Consider the following 24850-nt stretch of genomic DNA (forward strand, 5'->3'; position numbering starts at 1 on the left):
ATGGTAACTGGATCAGGTTGGGCAGGCTAGGTATTAGGTAGATATGCACCGAAGTGGTTTTTGAAAACATGTGCCCACAGTAAACATGGCCGCGGCGCAGTGAGTCCTCGGTGAGATCAGGCTTTTGATTGGAGCAGTCACTGACAGAGGATATGGTTTAGCGGAAGGCGCCAATCAGGTAAAGGCTCCTCTGGATTCCGGGACACTGATTGGTAGAGCTGAGAGGAGTCAGCCGCCTCTTCCGGTGATTGCTGCGGCCGCTGTCAGTCAGGGCAGCCTAATCATGGCGATGCCCTTGTGTCTGCGGGCGCTGCGCCTCTCCGGGGCCGCCCGGCTCCTGCGCTCTCCCCGCATCCAACAACTCCACACCAGCCCCGCTCTGGCCTCCAAGGCCCCCGTGTCCACCGCAGCAGATCACGGTCACGGCGACCATGATGATGATATGGCCCATTCCTATTCCAAGGTAACACTCCCTTCCCCTATATACCTACTATGTGTTATTGCTATATATCATGTGTACTGTATGAGGTGACCCTGTGACAACCCCTACATACCTATCACTAGTGTTGCTGTATACCCTGTGTACTGTATAAGGTGACACCCCCCCCCCCCCATATCCATACTATAGTGTATATTGCTATATACCCTGTATACTGTGAGGTGACACCCCCTATATACATACTATAGTGTTATTGCTGTATACCCAGTATACTGTATGAGGTGACACCCCCTATATTCATACTATAGTGTATATTGCTATATACCCTGTATACTGTGAGGTGACACCCCCTATATACATACTATAGTGTTATTGCTGTATACCCAGTATACTGTATGAGGTGACACTCCCCTATATACATACTATAGTGTTATTGCTGTATACCCTGTGTACTGTATGAGGTGACACCCCCTATATCCATACTATAGTGTATATTGCTATATACCCTGTATACTGTGAGGTGACACCCCCTATATACATACTATAGTGTTATTGCTGTATACCCAGTATACTGTATGAGGTGACACTCCCCTATATACATACTATAGTGTTATTGCTGTATACCCAGTATACTGTATGAGGTGACACCCCTTATATACATACTATAGTGTATATTGCTATATACCCTGTGTACTGTATGAGGTGACACCCCCCTATATACATACTATAGTGTATATTGCTATATACCCTGTGTACTGTATGAGGTGACACCCCCCTATATACATACTATAGTGTTATTGCTGTATACCCAGTATACTGTATGAGGTGACACTCCCCTATATACATACTATAGTGTATATTGCTATATACCCTGTGTACTGTATGAGGTGACACCCCCTATATTCATACTATAGTGTATATTGCTATATACCCTGTGTACTGTATGAGGTGACACCCCCCTATATACATACTATAGTGTATATTGCTATATACCCTGTGTACTGTATGAGGTGACACCCCCCTATATACATACTATAGTGTATATTGCTATATACCCTGTGTACTGTATGAGGTGACACCCCCCTATATACATACTATAGTGTTATTGCTGTATACCCAGTATACTGTATGAGGTGACACCCCCCTATATACATACTATAGTGTTATTGCTATATACCCTGTGTACTGTATGAGGTGACAACCTCTATATATATACTATAGAGTTATTGCTGTATACCCCGTATACTGTATGAGGTGGCACCCCTTATATACATACTATAGTGTATATTGCTATATACCCTGTGTACTGTATGAGGTGACACCCCCCTATATACATACTATAGTGTATATTGCTATATACCCTGTGTACTGTATGAGGTGACACCCCCCTATATACATACTGTAGTGTTATTGCTGTATGCCCCATATACTGTATGAAGTGACACCCCCCCCTATATACATACTATAATGTTATTGCTATATACCCTGTATACTGTATGAGGTGAGAGCAATGTGTATATAGCTGTAGTATGAATACTGTACCGTATACACTGTGCGGGGAGAGGAATGTGTATATAGCTGTAGTATGAATACTGTATCCTATACCCTATACACTGTACAGGGAGAGCAATGTGTATATAGCTGTAGTATGAATACTGTACCCTATACACTGTGCACTGTACGGGGAGAGCAATGTGTATATAGCTGTAGTATGAATACTGTATCCTATACACTGTGCACTGTACGGGGAGAGCAATGTGTATATAGCTGTAGTATGAATACTGTATCCTATACACTGTGCACTGTACGGGGAGAGCAATGTGTATATAGCTGTAGTATGAATACTGTACCCTATACACTACGGGGAGAGTATAGTGTATATAGCTGTAGTATGAATACTGTATCCTATACACTGTGCACTGTATGGGGAGAGCAATGTGTATATAGCTGTAGTATGAATACTGTATCCTATACACTGTGCACTGTACGGGGAGAGCAATGTGTATATAGCTGTAGTATGAATACAGTACCCTATACACTGTACGGGGAGAGTAATGTGTATATAGCTGTAGTATGAATACTGTACCCTATACACTGTACGGGGAGAGTAATGTGTATATAGCTGTAGTATGAATACTGTACTCTATACACTGTACGGGAAGAGTAATGTGTATATAGCTGTAGTATGAATACTGTACCCTATACACTGTACGGGGAGAGTAATGTGTATATAGCTGTAGTATGAATACTGTACCCTATACACTGCACTGTACGGGGAGAGCAATGTGTTTATAGCTGTAGTATGAATACTGTATCCTATACACTGTGCACTGTACGGGGAGAGCAATGTGTATATAGCTGTAGTATGAATACAGTACCCTATACACTGTTTACTGTACGGGGAGAGCAATGTGTGTATATAGCTGTAGTATGAATACTGTACCCTATACACTGTACGGGGAGAGCAATGTGTATATAGCTGTAGTATGAATACTGTACCCTATACACTGTGCACTGTACGGGGAGAGCAATGTGTATATAGCTGTAGTATGAATACTGTACCCTATACACTGTACGGGGAGAGTAATGTGTATATAGCTGTAGTATGAATACTGTACCCTATACACTGTACGGGGAGAGTAATGTGTATATAGCTGTAGTATGAATACTGTACCCTATACACTGTGCACTGTACGGGGAGAGCAATGTGTATATAGCTGTAGTATGAATACTGTACCCTATACACTGTGCACTGTACGGGGAGAGCAATGTGTATATAGCTGTAGTTTGAATACTGTATCCTATACACTGTACGGGGAGAGCAATGTGTATATAGCTGTAGTATGAATACTGTATCCTATACACTGTGCACTGTACGGGGAGAGCAATGTGTATATAGCTGTAGTATGAATACTGTACCCTATGCACTGTACGGGGAGAGCAATGTGTATATATCTGTAGTATGAATACTGTGCTCTCCCCGTACAGTGTATAGGGTACAGTATTCATACTACAGCTATATACACACATTACCCTATACACTGTATGGGGAGAGCAATGTGTATATAGCTGTAGTATGAATACTGTACCCTATACACTGTACAGGGAGAGCAATGTGTATATAGCTGTAGTATGAATACTGTACCCTATACACTGTACGGGGAGAGTAATGTGTATATAGCTGTAGTATGAATACTGTATCCTATACACTGTGCACTGTACGGGGAGAGCAATGTGTATATAGCTGTAGTATGAATACTGTACCCTATACACTGTACGGGGAGAGTAATGTGTATATAGCTGTAGTATGAATACTGTATCCTATACACTGTGCACTGTACGGGGAGAGTAATGTGTATATAGCTGTAGTATGAATACTGTACCCTATACACTGTACGGGGAGAGCAATGTGTATATAGCTGTAGTATGAATACTGTATCCTATACACTGTACAGGGAGAGCAATGTGTATATAGCTGTAGTATGAATACTGTACCCTATACACTGTGCGGGGAGAGTAATGTGTATATAGCTGTAGTATGAATACTGTACCCTATACACTGTGCACTGTACGGGGAGAGCAATGTGTATATAGCTGTAGTATGAATACTGTATCCTATACACTGTGCACTGTACGGGGAGAGCAATGTGTATATAGCTGTAGTATGATTACAGTACCCTATACACTGTACGGGGAGAGTAATGTGTATATAGCTGTAGTATGAATACTGTACCCTATACACTGTACGGGGAGAGTAATGTGTATATAGCTGTAGTATGAATACTGTACCCTATACACTGTACGGGAAGAGTAATGTGTATATAGCTGTAGTATGAATACTGTACCCTATACACTGTACGGGGAGAGTAATGTGTATATAGCTGTAGTATGAATACTGTACCCTATACACTGCACTGTACGGGGAGAGCAATGTGTTTATAGCTGTAGTATGAATACTGTATCCTATACACTGTGCACTGTACGGGGAGAGCAATGTGTATATAGCTGTAGTATGAATACAGTACCCTATACACTGTTTACTGTACGGGGAGAGCAATGTGTGTATATAGCTGTAGTATGAATACTGTACCCTATACACTGTACGGGGAGAGCAATGTGTATATAGCTGTAGTATGAATACTGTACCCTATACACTGTGCACTGTACGGGGAGAGCAATGTGTATATAGCTGTAGTATGAATACTGTAACCTATACACTGTACGGGGAGAGTAATGTGTATATAGCTGTAGTATGAAGACTGTACCCTATACACTGTACGGGGAGAGTAATGTGTATATAGCTGTAGTATGAATACTGTACCCTATACACTGTGCACTGTACGGGGAGAGCAATGTGTATATAGCTGTAGTATGAATACTGTACCCTATACACTGTGCACTGTACGGGGAGAGCAATGTGTATATAGCTGTAGTTTGAATACTGTATCCTATACACTGTACGGGGAGAGCAATGTGTATATAGCTGTAGTATGAATACTGTATCCTATACACTGTGCACTGTACGGGGAGAGCAATGTGTATATAGCTGTAGTATGAATACTGTACCCTATGCACTGTACGGGGAGAGCAATGTGTATATATCTGTAGTATGAATACTGTGCTCTCCCCGTACAGTGTATAGGGTACAGTATTCATACTACAGCTATATACACACATTACCCTATACACTGTATGGGGAGAGCAATGTGTATATAGCTGTAGTATGAATACTGTACCCTATACACTGTACAGGGAGAGCAATGTGTATATAGCTGTAGTATGAATACTGTACCCTATACACTGTACGGGGAGAGTAATGTGTATATAGCTGTAGTATGAATACTGTATCCTATACACTGTGCACTGTACGGGGAGAGCAATGTGTATATAGCTGTAGTATGAATACTGTACCCTATACACTGTACGGGGAGAGTAATGTGTATATAGCTGTAGTATGAATACTGTATCCTATACACTGTGCACTGTACGGGGAGAGTAATGTGTATATAGCTGTAGTATGAATACTGTACCCTATACACTGTACGGGGAGAGCAATGTGTATATAGCTGTAGTATGAATACTGTATCCTATACACTGTACGGGGAGAGCAATGTGTATATAGCTGTAGTATGAATACTGTACCCTATACACTGTACGGGGAGAGCAATGTGTATATAGCTGTAGAATGAATACTGTATCCTATACACTGCACTGTACGGGGAGAGCAATGTGTGTATATAGCTGTAGTATGAATACTGTACCCTATACACTGTGCACTGTACGGGGAGAGTAATGTGTATATAGCTGTAGTATGAATACTGTACCCTATACACTGTACGGGGAGAGTAATGTGTATATAGCTGTAGTATGAATACTGTACCCTATACACTGTGCACTGTACGGGGAGAGCAATGTGTGTATATAGCTGTTGTATGAATACTGTACCCTATACACTGTACGGGGAGAGTAATGTGTATATAGCTGTAGTATGAATACTGTACCCTATACACTGTGCACTGTACGGGGAGAGCAATGTGTATATAGCTGTAGTATGAATACTGTATCCTATACACTGTACGGGGAGAGCAATCTGTATATAGCTGTAGTATGAATACTGTACCCTATACACTGTGCACTGTACGGGGAGAGTAATGTGTATATAGCTGTAGTATGAATACTGTACCCTATACACTGTACGGGGAGAGCAATGTGTATATAGCTGTAGTATGAATACTGTACCCTATACACTGTACGGGGAGAGCAATGTGTATATAGCTGTAGTATGAATACTGTATCCTATACCCTATACACTGTACAGGGAGAGCAATGTGTATATAGCTGTAGTATGAATACTGTACCCTATACACTGTACGGGGAGAGCAATGTGTATATAGCTGTAGTATGAATACTGTACCCTTATACACTGTACGGGGAGAGCAATGTGTATATAGCTGTAGTATGAATACTGTACCCTATACACTGTGCACTGTACGGGGAGAGCAATGTGTATATAGCTGTAGAATGAATACTGTATCCTATACACTGCACTGTACGGGGAGAGCAATGTGTATATAGCTGTAGTATGAATACTGTACCCTATACACTGTGCACTGTACAGGGAGAGCAATGTGTGTATATAGCTGTAGTATGAATACTGTACCCTATACACTGTGCACTGTACGGGGAGAGTAATGTGTATATAGCTGTAGTATGAATACTGTATCCTATACACTGTGCACTGTACGGGGAGAGTAATGTGTATATAGCTGTAGTATGAATACTGTATCCTATACACTGTGCACTGTACGGGGAGAGTAATGTGTATATAGCTGTAGTATGAATACTGTACCCTATACACTGTGCACTGTACGGGGAGAGCAATGTGTATATAGCTGTAGTATGAATACTGTATCCTATACACTGTGCACTGTACGGGGAGAGCAATGTGTATATAGCTGTAGTATGAATACTGTACCCTATACACTGTACGGGGAGAGCAATGTGTATATAGCTGTAGTATGAATACTGTACCCTATACACTGTGCACTGTACGGGGAGAGCAATGTGTATATAGCTGTAGTATGAATACTGTATCCTATACACTGTACGGGGAGAGTAATGTGTATATAGCTGTAGTATGAATACTGTACCCTATACACTGTGCACTGTACGGGGAGAGCAATGTGTATATAGCTGTAGTATGAATACTGTGCTCTCCCCGTACAGTGTATAGGATACAGTATTCATACTACAGCTATATACACATTGCTCTCCCCGTACAGTGCACAGTGTATAGGGTACAGTATTCATACTACAGCTATATACACACATTACCCTATACACTGTACGGGGAGAACAATGTGTATATAGCTGTAGTATGAATACTGTACCCTATACACTGTACGGGGAGAGCAATGTGTATATAGCTGTAGTATGAATACTGTATCCTATACACTGTGCACTGTACGGGGAGAGCAATGTGTATAAAGCTGTAGTATGAATACTGTATCCTATACACTGTACGGGGAGAGTAATGTGTATATAGCTGTAGTATGAATACTGTACCCTATACACTGTATGGGGAGAGCAATGTGTATATAGCTGTAGTATGAATACTGTACCCTATACACTGTGCACTGTACGGGGAGAGCAATGTGTATATAGCTGTAGTATGAATACTGTACCCTATACACTGTACGGGGAGAGCAATGTGTATATAGCTGTAGTATGAATACTGTATCCTATACACTGTGCACTGTACGGGGAGAGCAATGTGTATAAAGCTGTAGTATGAATACTGTATCCTATACACTGTACGGGGAGAGCAATGTGTATATAGCTGTAGAATGAATACTGTACCCTATACACTGTGCACTGTACGGCGAGAGTAATGTGTATATTGCTGTAGTATGAATACTGTACCCTATACACTGTACGGGGAGAGCAATGTGTATATAGCTGTAGTATGAATACTGTATCCTATACACTGTGCACTGTACGGGGAGAGCAATGTGTATAAAGCTGTAGTATGAATACTGTACCCTATACACTGTACGGGGAGAGCAATGTATATATAGCTGTAGTATGAATACTGTATCCTATACACTGTACGGGGAGAGCAATGTGTATATAGCTGTAGTATGAATACTGTACCCTATACACTGTACGGGGAGAGCAATGTGTATATAGCTGTAGTATGAATACTGTACCCTATACACTGTGCACTGTATGGGGAGAGTAATGTGTATATAGCTGTAGTATGAATACTGTATCCTATACACTGTGCACTGTACGGGGAGAGCAATGTGTGTACATAGCTGTAGTATGAATACTGTACCCTATACACTGTACGGGGAGAGTAATGTGTATATAGCTGTAGTATGAATACTGTACCCTATACACTGTACGGGGAGAGTAATGTGTATATAGCTGTAGTATGAATACTGTACCCTATACACTGTGCACTGTACGGGGAGAGTAATGTGTATATAGCTGTAGTATGAATACTGTATCCTATACACTGTGCACTGTACGGGGAGAGCAATGTGTGTACATAGCTGTAGTATGAATACTGTACCCTATACACTGTACGGGGAGAGTAATGTGTATATAGCTGTAGTATGAATACTGTACCCTATACACTGTACGGGGAGAGCAATGTGTATATAGCTGTAGTATGAATACTGTACCCTATACACTGTGCACTGTACGGGGAGAGTAATGTGTATATAGCTGTAGTATGAATACTGTATCCTATACACTGTGCACAGTACGGGGAGAGCAATGTGTATATAGCTGTAGTATGAATACTGTATCCTATACACTGTGCACTGTACGGGGAGAGCAATGTGTGTACATAGCTGTAGTATGAATACTGTACCCTATACACTGTACGGGGAGAGTAATGTGTATATAGCTGTAGTATGAATACTGTACCCTATACACTGTACGGGGAGAGCAATGTGTATATAGCTGTAGTATGAATACTGTACCGTATACACTGTGCACTGTACGGGGAGAGCAATGTGTATATAGCTGTAGTATGAATACTGTATCCTATACCCTATACACTGTACGGGGAGAGCAATGTGTATATAGCTGTAGTATGAATACTGTACCCTATACACTGTACGGGGAGAGCAATGTGTATATAGCTGTAGTATGAATACTGTACCGTATACACTGTGCACTGTACGGGGAGAGCAATGTGTATATAGCTGTAGTATGAATACTGTATCCTATACCCTATACACTGTACGGGGAGAGCAATGTGTATATAGCTGTAGTATGAATACTGTACCCTATACACTGTGCACTGTACGGGGAGAGTAATGTGTATATAGCTGTAGTATGAATACTGTACCCTATACACTGTGCACTGTACGGGGAGAGCAATGTGTATATAGCTGTAGTATGAATACTGTACCCTATACACTGTACGGGGAGAGCACAGTATTCATACTACAGCTATATACACATTGCTCTCTCTGTACAGTGCACAGTGTATAGGGTACAGTATTCATACTACAGCTATATACACACATTACCCTATACACTGTACGGGGAGAACAATGTGTATATAGCTGTAGTATGAATACTGTACCCTATACACTGTACGGGGAGAGCAATGTGTATATAGGTGTAGTATGAATACTGTACCCTATACACTGTGCACTGTACAGGGAGAGCAATGTGTATATAGCTGTAGTATGAATACTGTGCTCTCCCCGTACAGTGTATAGGGTACAGTATTCATACTACAGCTATATACACATTGCTCTCCCTGTACAGTGTATAGGGTACAGTATTCATACTACAGCTATATACACATTGCTCTCCCTGTACAGTGTATAGGATACAGTATTCATACTACAGCTATATACACATTGCTCTCCCCGTACAGTGTATAGGGTACAGTATTCATACTACAGCTATATACACACATTACCCTATACACTGTACGGGGAGAACAATGTGTGTATATAGCTGTAGTATGAATACTGTATCCTATACACTGTGCACTGTACAGGGAGAGCAATGTGTATATAGCTGTAGTATGAATACTGTACCCTATACACTGTACGGGGAGAGTAATGTGTATATAGCTGTAGTATGAATACTGTACCCTGTACACTGTGCACTGTACGGGGAGAGCAATGTGTATATAGCTGTAGTATGAATACTGTACCCTATACAGTGTACGGGGAGAGCAATGTGTATATAGCTGTAGTATGAATACTGTACCCTATACAGTGTACGGGGAGAGCAATGTGTATATAGCTGTAGTATGAATACTGTACCCTATACACTGTACAGGTAGAGCAATGTGTATATAGCTGTAGTAGGAATACTGTACCCTATATATACACTGTACGGGGAGAGTAATGTGTATATAGCTGTAGTATGAATACTGTACCCTATACACTGTGCACTGTACGGGGAGAGTAATGTGTATATAGCTGTAGTATGAATACTGTACCCTATACACTGTACGGGGAGAGTAATGTGTATATATCTGTAGTATGAATACTGTACCCTATACCCTATACACTGTACGGGGAGAGCAATGTGTATATAGCTGTAGTATGAATACTGTACCCTATACACTGTACAGGGAGAGCAATGTGTATATAGCTGTAGTAAGAATACTGTACCCTATACACTGTACAGGGAGAGCAATGTGTATATAGCTGTAGTATGAATACTGTACCCTATACACTGTACAGGGAGAGTAATGTGTATATAGCTGTAGTATGAATACTGTACCCTATACACTGTGCACTGTACGGGGAGAGTAATGTGTATATAGCTGTAGTATGAATACTGTACCCTATACACTGTACAGGGAGAGTAATGTGTATATAGCTGTAGTATGAATACTGTACCCTATACACTGTGCACTGTACGGGGAGAGTAATGTGTATATAGCTGTAGTATGAATACTGTACCCTATACACTGTACGGGGAGAGTAATGTGTATATATCTGTAGTATGAATACTGTACCCTATACACTGTACGGGGAGAGTAATGTGTATATAGCTGTAGTAGGAATACTGTACCCTATACACTGTACAGGTAGAGCAATGTGTATATAGCTGTAGTAGGAATACTGTACCCTATATATACACTGTACGGGGAGAGTAATGTGTATATAGCTGTAGTATGAATACTGTACCCTATACACTGTGCACTGTACGGGGAGAGTAATGTGTATATAGCTGTAGTATGAATACTGTACCCTATACACTGTACAGGGAGAGCAATGTGTATATAGCTGTAGTAAGAATACTGTACCCTATACACTGTACGGCGAGAGTAATGTGTATATTGCTGTAGTATGAATACTGTACCCTATACACTGTACAGGGAGAGTATTGTGTATATAGCTGTAGTATGAATACTGTACCCTATACACTGTGCACTGTACGGGGAGAGTAATGTGTATATAGCTGTAGTATTATTATTATTATTATCCTTTATTTATATGGCGCCACAAGTGTTCCGCAGCGCCTTACATAGTACATAGAACTAATAAGTGAACAAGAAACAAGTAACTTACAGTACATTACAGTGCAGGACAGGGACACAACTTATATACATTGCTGAAATAGTGATTAAAGCACTCACAATAAGCTGCCGGGAGTTGGCGGTCCCGTGTTAGGTGCCCTAATGGGGAGTAGAGAGTAGAAGAAAATGTAAAGAGAAGAATACTGTATCCTATACACTGTACGGGGAGAGTAATGTGTATATATCTGTAGTATGAATACTGTACCCTATACACTGTGCACTGTACGGGGAGAGCAATGTGTATATAGCTGTAGTATGAATACTGTACCCTATACACTGTACGGGGAGAGTAATGTGTATATAGCTGTAGTAGGAATACTGTACCCTATACACTATATGATTGGTTCTGTGCAGATGAGAAGGTGACAGCTTTGATTTATTGCAGCCAGTCAGATTTTGTTCATTTCAATTTAAATAAAAACAAATTTCTGGTTGCTACGGTTACCTCTTCTCCAAAATTACCTACATACCAGTTACCATAAGTGTCCCCCACTGTGCACAGTATGAGGGGTGTCAGCGTGTGCGTGAGATGGTGACATACCTGATTTACCAAAACCCTGAACACCCCATTTAGTCTACATCATACCCCTTCTACTTCCTCCCCTAGTCTTCCCCTTCTCGCTCCTATCCCCATCCTTCCCGCTGTCTGGCAGGATCTGTCTCTGTCTGGCTTTCTGTCCCCTGTATGAATAGGTCAGTGTGCTCCAGAAGACGAGATCCCCCCCTATGGGTTGGGTGCGTCAGAATACAGACAGCGGAATCCTGACCATCAGAATCCCAACATATTTTAGGTAAGTATCCTAACCCCTACCCCACCTTTCCCTCAACCTATTCCCAATAATAAAAAAAAATAAAACCTAACCCTATTTCTTGTTCACCTTATGCTATTTGACCGCTGGCAAAACGACCGCCGGGATGCCGATTACATCCTCCCCTATAATAAACGCTCCTTAGGTTTGGCTCGCAGCATCTCTTACCTGTACAACAAGTTGTAGAAATGTGTATGTTTCCCTGGGTTGAACTGTGTATAATATATAATTCTAAACTGTATACGGGTATCTTCCGGATCATATAATCTATCTCTACACTGCATGAGGCAATAGAAATCAAGAGAGTAGTATAATGTTTCCTGCATTTATATAATAGGGTCGTTTAGCTTTCAGATTCTGGGGCCCATTTATCAAAGTTTATTTGAGGTTTAGGTTTACCTCAAATACTAAGTATCCCCCGTATGTATTAAGGAGGGACTGCAGCAGGTATCTCCGATACTTCATCAGCTAATGGTGCATACACACGGTCAGATTTTTCCTTCAGATATGAACGATAACGATTTAAAAATCGTTCAGTCGTTCATATCTGAAGGAAAATCTGACATATCTGACATGCCTGAACGATGGACGATCAACGATGCGCGTTCCCGATGGTCAGATAACGATATCTGACATCTGATGTGTTTGCAGTCAGACTTGGACGATTCCATTCATTTTAATGCAGTCAAAAATCGTTCAATCGTTCAAATCGTTCAAATCGTTTAATCGTTCAGTCGTTCATCTGACAAATCTGACCGTGTGTACGCTCCATTAGTCCTGACTTCACCATTAGCGATGTACTGATTTTCAGAAGTGACATCATCAGTGTTGGTTGTGCACTGCCCCCTGCAGTCTGTAGCAGGTATTACGCCGTATCCTTTCACAGACAGACTTTCAGCTATTCGTTCAATATAAAAACTCACTAACTTGTAATTTATCACGGCTGAGCAGTCAGAGCAACCGCAGAAGAGAGAGAGAGAGTCTCTACATTAGCGTGTGATCCAATTAGATTATGATGTTGCTGTGCAGTAATAAATATCTGGTAAGAGGTGATTAAGGAGAGCGAATATAGCTGCTGGGTTAGGAATATCCGACTGTGACGTTAGATACACGCTGTTAATAGATCTGTGACTCTCCATGTTACGGGCATGATAAATGGTTACAACACGAGCAATATAGTAAGAAAAGCGACAAGACTGTGATTGAGACATCCACTCGCTGACATGCTGGAACAAACCGCGCAAATCTGAGGTCAGGACGAAAAAGGAATAAACTTAGCTTACGTATATATCTCCTGTTCCATGAGCTATCACTGACTTGTCCGTTTTAGAACAACAGGACATATTGGGACTATAACTCTCGCTAATCATCTTGAAATTACTTTTTTATTTCTCGCTGTTTTTAAAATTTTGCGGCAATCTTAGGAGGAACAGGCATCTGCAATACATAACATATAGAATACTTTCTCTACCCTTCTTTGTGTCAGACAAGCCAGCAACATCAGCCTGTGGAAGGCGTGCCTATTCGTTACACTGCCACCTAGGAAAATATGTTCCCGAAGTCTCTCTCTCTAACCAGAGCCCTGAATCTGTGTTATCCTGGGGGCACTGCCTGTTCTCTGATATATGGAACTGGCAAATCTTGTAAAGCTTACAATCTGTAAATGGGAGTGTGGGGGAAGCAATCACCAGAGGCAGTTCCAGCAATCCGCCTAACCAGGTGTCCTCACAACATCTGCCATCATCCACGGAGGCTGGTGGAAATCGATGGAGAGCACTTTGGCTGCATGAGAAGGCCGGCTATGGCCCGTATTCAATTGGATCGAAAATTCTGAAAAATTTCGCCTGTCCGATTTTCCGCCGCCTTTGTCTGTTTGAGGCGAAAACTTTTCATGCGCGTCCCCCGCTTTTCGCCCTATTCAATTTCAAAACAGGCGAAAGTGGCAAGTACTGTAAGAAGAGGGGAATTCAGTCTGTACCCCAAAAAAAGATGCACTAACATAGGAAATCAATGTAGATGTGTACTAATAACCCTAATAACTGTTTGGGGTACTTACCGTATATACTCGAGTATAAGCCGACCCGAATATAAGCCGAGGTACCTACTTTTACCCCAAAAAACTGGGAAAACTTATTGACTCGAGTATAAGCCTAGTGTGGGAAATGGCAGCAGCTGGTAGTGCCCCCAGTAGTAATCCCTCCTGGTAGTGCCCCCAGTGGTAATCCCCCCTTTTAGTGCCCTCTGTAGTAATCCCCCACTGGTAGTGCCCCCTGTAGTAATCCCCCCCTGTAGTAATCGCCCCCTGTAGTCCCCCCCCCCCCAATAGTAGAGAGAGACGTGATAAGAATAAAAAAAAAATAAACACTTACCTGAAACTCCCGCGCCTGGTCCCGCCGCTGTCCGCTCCTCCGGCCGCTTTGCATGGGAGAGAATGCGGCTGTGTGTTTGGCAGTGTGTAGCGCTGACCGAACTCCATCCGGTCAGCGCTACACTTCACTCGAGTATAAGCCGAGGGGGTATTTTTTCAGATCATTTTTTGCGCTGAAAAACTCGGCTTATACTCGAGTATATACGGTAAGTAGTTTAAATTGCTTCTAATTAGCGTCTTTGTAAAAGTGTTGAAGAATGGCATAAAGCTGTATTTTATTGGTGAAAATAAGTTGTCCTGTCAAATTTGGGGTTCTTTAAAATGGGTGCTAGCATATTTTTATGTCTCTAAAGTGAACTTTTAAAATACATCAAAAACGCACCTGCGGCATGCACCTGCAATCCTAAAAACGCCTGACCCATCCTTGCAGACCCCCAAGAAGTCTACTTCACTAGTTTTTATGCTTGTCTCCCCCACTTATTACTTTTTCGCCCCCAAAACGAAAGTACTTATTTTGGGGTGTTCTGAGGTAATTTTTGTTGTTGATGATTTGTCTTCTGGGGGGCTGTCCTGAGGACTCTGAGTCATTTCCCCATGTTTGCACCCTAAAATAACGATTTTTTTTGCACTTTTTTACTCCTGCTATTCATAGGAGATACTTTTTCGCCTATAGGAGAAATCGTCCTGGAATTTGAAAATGGAGGCACTTTGAAAACAGGCGGAAAGTCTGAATTCGCGGAAACTTTTCGCCAAGCGGCACTTTTCGCCTCTAATTGAATACGGCCCTTTGTCAGAAATGAAGAGAGTTCCTCAGCGTCTCACAGGATCAGGCAATGCTCTCCTATCCTGCCGTGTTGTTACACCGGTGTCACAATCTGAATTTGGAATCTAGTACTGTCAGCTGGTTTGGGTTTGATTGCACTCGGTACCCAGATCGCAGACCCTTGACCGGCTGGTAGCAGTAGTGTGGAAGAATAGTCGGTAAGCCATTGTCTGGTACACGGAGAGGTCACGCATATGCCACAGAGATGTATCCGAGAGTAGTTCTACAGTGAGCAGGGTCAGAACCAAAGAATCGCTAGGGCAGGTATGAAAAGGAGCCTCCCAAAAACAGGCAGAGGCATACACGGGGGCCCTGAGCCTCCCATCCCAATAGTGCTCTGCATCATATCGTATCTTCAGAGAAAGTTCTTAAACTTTTATCCCCTCTGAGGGCCCAACTCCACGCTGTCCTCTTCAGATAAACTGCAAAGACCTTTAGCTGTCTGAACCCAAAGTTCTATGAAAAAAGCGATAAAGCTGTTTATTTAATGGTTAGTAGACTGAAGAAAAGCTGAATACACAACAGGATTTCATTGATAATCGCACATCTCTCTATAGCAGACCTTATAACTTGACAAAATCAGTGGAGTTCCCACAAGAGTTAGAGGAACAACATTGATGATTACCTTGTTAGCTATAACCTCCCTTAATGGCCTCCAATAGTCACTGGAGGCCTAAATCTCTGGCAGCAGAGGATGATAATCGACATTCGCTCCATTAAATCTTCCTCCGCACTCGGCCTTCATGGCTTTCCTGCCCCTTGCTACAAAATTATTTATCAGTATCCTTCAGAACCTACAGATATATTTTTTTTTTAATGAAGTACGGAACATCCCCTACAGCCGCCATTTGTGTGAAAGAAATAATTATATACTGCTCAAGATAGCAGAGTATATACAATGGTGCATTTCCGCAGATCCCAAGGTCTGGTTGGATATTGAAACCCCAGCTACTTTCATCTTCATTGACACTAGCTATAATGTGACTGGCACTCTCCCGCTGGCCCCCAAAAGCTCACCCCCACGCAGTAACCATAACTAACCTCTCATTTTGGTGATGTTGTGCCAGACTCTACGATGGGCAGTTCAGTTTGTTTTTTTTTGCGCGTCCGATGAAGCTATTGAATTATTCCGGCCGGCTTGAGTGCCGCGGGCGCCCGTTACTTTTCGTGCTTGTCGTTCCCTAATGTGCCAGGTTTAGCTGCGTAAAGAGTCTATACCCTCCTAAACTATTAGGCTGACTTATTGCACATTTCTGCTCGCCACCTCAGGAGGGTGTGAGCAGGCATTATGGGCGCTCATAAAACAATTGAATCTCGCCCTTGGCCCCAGCTCCCTCCTCTTCTCCCCTTATACCTCTTACCGCAGATCTCGACGCTAACGCATTAAGGCCAACCTAAAACTTCTCAATGGTCTATCCATGTATAATCTCGCCTCCGCAGTTTTTCTCTATTATCTACAAATATCACCAGTTCTACCAGAATCTCATATCCTCTGTGTATCACTCCATGTTATGATCTTCCATAGATCATAAGGGATCCAGTCAAGATGCCAGGATACCAACGCCGGAATCCCGACCGCCGGCAACCCGAATGTAGGTATGTGGGTTAGGATTAGGCCAGGGATTGGGGGGGTTAGGGTTAGGCTACGGGGAGGGGGGGGTTAGTATTAGGCAACTCCGGGGGGGGAGTTAAATATAGGCATCATCGGTGGGAGGGAGGTTAGGTTTAGGCACCACCAGGTAAGGGTTAGGGTTAGAAGGGGGACTGTTGGGCTACTTACCGGCCCCTGTCGGGATGTTCCCCATCGGGATGCCGCTGACAGTGTTCTGACCACCGGCATCCCGTCCGCTGGTATATCATACCGATTCCGATCATAAATACCCTAACTGGTCCAACTGGGATGAAAACTTTGAAATGAGGTCCTGGATGTGAAACATCTAATTATACTGGTTGTAATTATTAGTTTAAACCATTGCAGCTAAGCAGATCTATGTAGTGTGCAGCCACACACTACATAGATCTTCAGCTGCAATAGTTTAGACTGACCGTTACAGCTAGCTTCGTATACAAATTCAAGGCTTCCTAAGGTGTCTGACTGTAGTGCGTGAGGTTAGGCGTTCAAGTCCCTGCGTGGCATGCTGAGCAATGTGCGTTTTAAATACAGGGAGATGTATCTGAATGAGAAGGTGCACATAACTTGTGAGCTAAGTAACAGTGTCATTTAATTGTAGGCATATGGGATAGGGGGTTTTGTGTCCAAATCCCTTGCTTGGTGTGTTAAGTAGCTAGTTTACTTCGGACAAGTAGAAACATCAGTGTGTCCTGACCAATGTTTAGGACTAAATGTTTAGTGACCACTGTAAAATACATCTGTGCTACAGTTTTGCAGAAATCAGACGATTATTTCACTGAGGATCACATTAATATGTTCTAGAACATTACAGTAAGTCAGACAAACTACCGTCCACAAAATGTATTTTATGCCAGTGTCTCATGTTATCTCCAGCCTGTTGCTATTCCTCGTATTCGGATAATGTAACGTACCAGCTAGTCACATTCACAGGAATTCGTGATCATTCTAGCACCCAGCACCTGTCACAACCCGTGCAGTACCCTTTTCCTGCCTGGGGTGTCGCTCTCTGCTCTAGTGACAGGTGCAGGGTGCTAGAATTTCACACTATATAACACAAAGTCAATGTAGGTTGTACACACCCCTTATGTATGATCCCATTCCCAGGTCATATCCCAATACAAGTGTGTGCAAAAGTCAGCAGATTGGTCATTAAATACAAGTGTCCAGACAGTGATTTCACAGCAAGCATAACTGACGTGTTGGCTTTTTCATTTGAGCTTTTTGTCCAAAATAAGCAACACAAACCTTCAGGTAACTCTTATTTACCGTTGTATTTACCATCCTGCAGCTTTTACTGAATATATATTTCTAAATTCCGTATACCGTATGCTCTTAATCCAATTTCTATATAATCAGGAGCAGAGTTGAGGAGTTTTTGGGTGGTTTGTTTTTTTCTTTGCCTGCTTCTTTCTCTGAGCTGTGACTATAGATCTGCCGTGTCTCTTGCATTGATTACATTTGTACCAAGCGAGCAGCGATGTAATGTGCACCAGGTCAGTATCAATTCATTAGGGAATTAATCATTTTAGGGGGGGCTATTCACTTGTTTTGGGCTCTTGTAGCTCCCGGTTTCAGTGATTGGGAGCTACTTAATTGTTTTGGGTGCCCAGCCCTGGGAATGCACGTATCGCAGATTTCTGCTCGCACCCTACTTAGGTGCGAGCAGAAATCCGCCAAAAGTAGGGATTTGGGGCTAGACGCGCCTTTACCACATCACGCGCGGCATTTAGCACAGGAGAAACCGCAGCTAATCCTGTGCAATTTGGTGCACTGTCACGACAAGCTCAGGGCGGGTTGCGCAAACACTTGAATAGCTCCCATTACTTTACACGGGGGCTACAGGCGTCCAAAATAATTGAACCGCCCCCTTAGGCACTTTTCCTTTTAAGGAGGAGGGGAAGCCACTCATTGATAGTAAAACTGAGTACACATCTGCAGGTCCGATTAAACGTTGTTACACGGATCGGTGTGCACCCGTACGCATTGAGCAAACTTTAGTTCTGTGTGTGTGATGTCTTCAGATAACTGGTGCAGCACATGAAATCCTGGCATCCGATCTGACTGTTGCAGGAACGTTTGCAGCCATTTATCAGAGAAGACTCCTGCACACACTATACAATTATCGGCTTGATAATTGTATAGCGTGTACCCGGGTTAATATGCAGCAAAGTCTCTGTATTAGCGAATATACTTGAGATAACCTGGAGTGTTTATTCTTTAAACTATACACATCCACTAAGGAAGGAGAGGCTTGCCTGAGTTAGATTGGTAGCTTAGCAGACTTGCTGTGCAAAAACACTCTGAGAGGTATTCAATTAGATATGAAAAGTCGGAACGTTTTCGCCTGTCCGACTTTTCGCCTTATTCGCCTGTTTCCAAGGCGAAATCATTCCATGCGCATCCCCGCTTTTCGCCTAATTCAACTGCAAAACAGGCGAAAACAGAATTAGGCGAAAGCGGAACAGGCGAAAAGTACTGAAAGAATTGGGGGATTCAGTCTGTACCCCAGAAAAAGGTATATTAACATAGGGAATCAATGTAGATGTGTACTAATAGCCCTAATAAAACAATTTTGGATAATTAAGTTGTGTAAATTGCTTGCTATTAGCGTCTTTGTAAAAGTGGTGAAGAATGACATAAAGCTGTATTTTTTTGGTAAAAATAAGTAGTCCAGACAAATTTGGGGTACTTGAAAATGGGTGCTAGCATATTCTTATGTCTCTAAAGTGATTTTTTTTTAAAAACATGAAAAATCCACCTGTTACATGCACCTGCAATCCCAAAAACACCTGACCCATCCTTGTGGACCCCCAAGAAGCCTATATCGCTAGTTTTTATGCTTGTCCCCCCACTTTTTACTTTTTTACCCCAAAAATGACACTTCTTTTTTTGGTTGGCGGTAGTTTTTTTTTTTTTTTTTTGCAGATCTGTCTTTTGGGGGGCTGTCCCAATGGTTCTAAGTCGTTTCCCCATGTATGCACCCCAAAATTAAGATTTTGCATTTCTTTTCACCTGCTATTGATTGGCGAATCTTTTTTTATAGAATTCAATGCATCGAGTTTCCGCTTAGGCGAAATTGTCCTGGAATTGAATTTGGCGACATTTTTTTTTTTTAGGCAAAATTTTCTCAAAAAAAACAGGCGAAAAAGGCTTTTCCCCTCTAATTGAATATGCCCAAAAGATTGTTGGATTGCGCTTCAGAGTGAAGCTTAATAAAACTTGCTACAATGTAATAACCACTTGACTTTGAAACAAAATATTTAGACAATGCTTCTCTTAGTAAAATATAACACGTTTGATACACATAATCAAAATGTAGCAATTTTGACACACATGAGATATAACAAATCTACCACATAATAAAACATACATGTATACAATAGTGTCCCTTGGTTTTGAGAACTGACTAGCCAGCTGGTACTGGCTGATTGGATTAGCAGCTGTAAGTGGGAAAACTACATTTATTTACACTAGCGCAAGGATGTCAGCGGTCGGGAAACCGTCACACTGTAATGTAAAATTTTCTCTAATTGAATATGGCCCTCTGTGTGGATTGGGGTAGTCATTCCGAGACGGGGCCATGATGTCACAGCAGCTCACAAGCCCGATCTGCCCTTTAACTTGTATGAGATCCCAACAGGGCACCGTCCTAGAGATGCGGAAAGGAGTCCTGCAGTTTGTATTTCAGTGCTGAGGTCATACATTGTAACACTGAACAACGTATTTACCTTCATGTTCATATCTGTAGATTTAAAGGTCTTGGTAGGTGTTTTTAAATGTCCATTCCCAATATGTATATACTGAGCTGGACACACTACAGCGTGGAACCGAGCAGGCATGGTCTATCCTATTCTGTCCTTGTAAGATCTATCTATCCTAGCCTAAAGCCCCATATAGGTGGAGATGATCACACACTACTGATCTCATAGGTAACCTAATGATGTGGCTACTGTAATGCAATCTGCGTGTCTTACTAATGTCTGTCTACTGCTGTTATGTTGCCACCAACTTTACTTTCAGTACAAATAGAATAAATGAGCTGTGTCATGGGACAGCGGTTCCTATGTACAATGCGCTATACTGTGCCAATAGAGCAGCTAGAATTTTTGGGAAGGACACAATTACGGCGTCTACCCCCATCCCACCCCCGAAACTTGCCTCACTAGTTTCAAACCACTCTTCCCCTCCCTACAGCTCTACCCTCATCTCTCTCCCCCCCCCCCCCTCTCTCCCGCTGACCAGGACCTCTCCTCCACCCTGGTCACTCACTTCCTCTCACGCTCGCCTCCCGAGATTTCGTGTAAGGTGCTCCCTCTCCCAGTCAGGGTCTGTACCAGCCTCCCCAGCTATGACGTACCTTCTTTGTTATAGCGTATCCACCCTCCTGATTGTCAGTATTCTCCTCCATCCCTCCTCAATATCATTCCCAGTTCTCCCTTCCCTTTAGTATATAAGCTTTTACGTGCAGGGCCCTCATTCCTCCTCTGCTTCCTTTGCACCCTCCATGTCACCAGTGCTCTGCTCCCTTGTCTCCTCGCCATCACTCTGCCTGCTTACCCACGTTGGGTACAGGATCACTGGGCACCAAAGCAACTCCCATCGGCGACTTCTGCTAGCTTCAGCAAGTTCTCCTAACCTTGCCCCTGTTATCTGCCTTACCCAGCCTGTGGTGTGATATTAATGATTGGTACTTACGCTATGGTCTGCCATTGTGTATTGTACTTATGCTCTGATCACCCTATTACTGTGAAATGCTTTCTTTGTTGACGATGCATGGCGCTGCCTGCACCTTGCAGGGTTTTTATTAGTAAAAGATAATAATAAAGTAACAGATAATAGTTAATCAATTTAATTGGTGCTGTTCTCTGTTTCAACAGCAGGGGGCGACGTGTGCACATCTTTAGGCTCTGCCTGTCATGAGACAGATTGATGTGAATCTTTTACACCTCTGCTTGCTCCTTTTCTGAACACCCCCTACAAACACACACACACGCGCACACACACACGCACACGCACTCTTTGACATTTATAATATATATATATTTTTTTTTTTGTACTCCTTCAGTATTGCGTTCTTGAAGCTGCTCATTGTATTCTCTCCCGCGAGGCGCTATTGTCTGCTGCCTCATCATTAGTTGCTTCTCCTTTTGTTCCCGGGCTGCACAGCCTTCTCTCACCTCTCAGTGCCTGTGTGATGGAAACGTTTGACAGTGGCGGCTGCTTTCATGTCCTGTCCCTGTGCGGAGACAGCAGCTGTGCCGCTACTTCAGCCCCCAAGAACTTACTCTCTATATGTAGGAGTTGGTGGAGCACTGTAAAACGTGATAGTGTCAGCTCAGACAAACGTTTAACTATTGTTTCGCTTTCTTACACTAATGTTTGATGCATGTTTTGTTTTTTTTCTCACCCCATTTCTCTGTCAACCCGCCCTCCTCACCCCATCTTTCTGAACCCCATTTCTTACCGCTCCCCCAACTAATTTCCTCCTGCAAATCCTGTGCGTTTTTTTTTTACTACTTTAACCCCTTCTTTCCCCGCTTCCACTATTTGTTGCCCCCCCCTCCCCAAAATTCTGTTTCCTTATTAACCTGCCACCACCTGGGTACCCGTCCTGCTCCCTTCGTCTCACCTGCCCACTTACTCGCCCCTTTCCTCCCTACTCAATTTGCCTGCTCCCTATCTTGCCTTTCTGCCCTGTTGCCCCCCCCTCTCCTCTGCTCTAGAACCCGGACTGGCATGGATTCTGCGAGGATCCGGAAGCAGATGTCCAGAACATGCGGGCAGTCATGTTTGCTGGCGTTTCGCTCTGCCTCGTGCTGGGGACCGTCTTCGTATATTATTTGCCACCGAGGAAGTGAGTGCCATATTCTTCATTTCATTTTGCTGCCCCTCTCCTCCTCCTCCCTGCCTTCCCTGTGCAACCTCATTGCCTCCACTCCGCCCGCTCCCCCTGCGCGCTAAACACAATAAACTGCCGGTGCGGCTGCGACTATTCTCTCAGCATTCATATTCCCATCACTTAGTCATCTCTGAGGGGGAGAATATATTGCAGATATAAGTCTTCTGCTGACAGAAACTTGCAGTTAATGCTCCATCTAGCCTGTCGCTGCCGCCAGAGTGACAGAGACAGGAGGTGCCCCCCTCCCCTACTCTGCCCCAGTTGGGGGGGGGGGGGGGGTTTGCGTAGAGTCAAAGCAAACCCCCGTGGACCTGTGTGGCTGAGGAGCGACTATTTATAGCCACTAATTGCTTGTTCAGGAGACTACTGGAGCAGGGACTACTAACTGGGACGAGGGGACAGATGTATGGAAACATGTCCCGTCTGTCACTGTCACCTCGCTGGTGATACAGATGTATGTTGGCCTGTCTGGCCCAGGGAGTGATTAGTGTGATAATTCAGGTGAGGGCTGCGCTCGCTGTACCGTCAGTCCACGCTTCCTAAGGGAGAGATCTAATGAGCACTAATCAATTATTTATTCTCATGCTGAGCTGAAAGAAAACAGCAGCAAAGTCTGTCTCACCCCAGCTCTCTCCTAACATCGCACATTAATACACACAGACCGCGGCCCCTACATCCCCCCCCCCCACACACACACACTACAGCGCTTCCGGCTCAGTCACCCCCCCTCACAATTGTGTATACATGGCCTCTCAGACAAGGGAAGCTCTCAGTACCTACCCCACACATTTGTGTAGCATCCCAGGTGAAGAATGTGCGAGTTTGGCGTGATACAGGGAGAGGCCCGCAGCTTGGTAAGGGCACAACGCCAACCCTCGCCTCACTGCCAGTCCTCCACATGTAGTGTCTCCCCGTGTATCACATGCTGGTGCACACGCCTCGCCTCACTGCCAGTCCTCTACATGTAGTGTCTCACCGTGTATCACATGCAGGTGCACACGCCTCGCCTCACTGCCAGTCCTCCACATGTAGTGTCTCCCCGTGTATCACATGCCAGTGCACACGCCTCGCCTCACTGCTAGTCCTCCACATGTAGTGTATCCCCGTGTATCTGGTGCACACGCCTCGCCTCACTGCCACTCCTCCACATGTAGTGTCTCCCCGTGTATCACATGCTGGAGCACACGCCTCACCTCACTGCCAGTCCTCCACATGTAGTGTCTCCCCGTGTATCACATGCAGGTGCACACGCCTCACCTCACTGCCAGTCCTCCACATGTAGTGTCTCCCCGTGAAACACATGCTGCTGCACACGCCTCGCCTCACTGCCAGTCCTCCACATGTAGTGTCTCCCCGTGTATCACATGCCAGTGCACACGCCTCGCCTCACTGCCAGTCCTCCACATGTAGTGTCTCCCCGTGTATCTCACACGTGCACATACAATACCTCACTGACATTCTTACTCATGCAGTGTCTCCCCTTATATCACACTCCTGCGCCCCCCTCCCCTCACTACCAATCCTCCTCGTGCAGTGTCTCCCCTTATATCACACTCCTGCTCCCCCCTCCCCTCACTACCAATCCTCCTCGTGCAGTGTCTCTCCTTATATTACACTCCTGCTCCCCCCTCCCCTCACTACCAATCCTCCTCGTGCAGTGTCTCCCCTTTTATCACACTCCTGCTCCCCCATCCCCTCACTACCAATCCTCCTAGTGCAGTGTCTCTCCTTATATCACACTCCTGCTCCCCCCTCCCCTCACTACCAATCCTCCTCGTGCAGTGTCTCTCCTTATATCACACTCCTGCTCC

General features: G+C 43.6%; 1 protein-coding gene across 1 annotated transcript; it reads left to right on the forward strand.

Moving 5' to 3' along the window:
- Positions 1–206: 206 nt before the first annotated feature.
- NDUFB11 (NADH:ubiquinone oxidoreductase subunit B11) lies at positions 207–22994 on the forward strand (the record flags this gene model as incomplete). Its single annotated transcript, XM_088460914.1, has 2 exons — positions 207–463; positions 22864–22994. Coding segments are annotated over exons 1-2 (311 nt in total), but the record flags the coding sequence as incomplete, so codon positions are not given.
- Between the last annotated feature and the right edge of the window lie 1856 nt (positions 22995–24850).

Source organism: Taudactylus pleione, unplaced genomic scaffold (genome assembly GCF_031769625.1).
Source record: "Taudactylus pleione unplaced genomic scaffold, aTauple2 ptg000988l, whole genome shotgun sequence".
NCBI classification, from domain to species: Eukaryota; Metazoa; Chordata; class Amphibia; order Anura; family Myobatrachidae; genus Taudactylus; species Taudactylus pleione.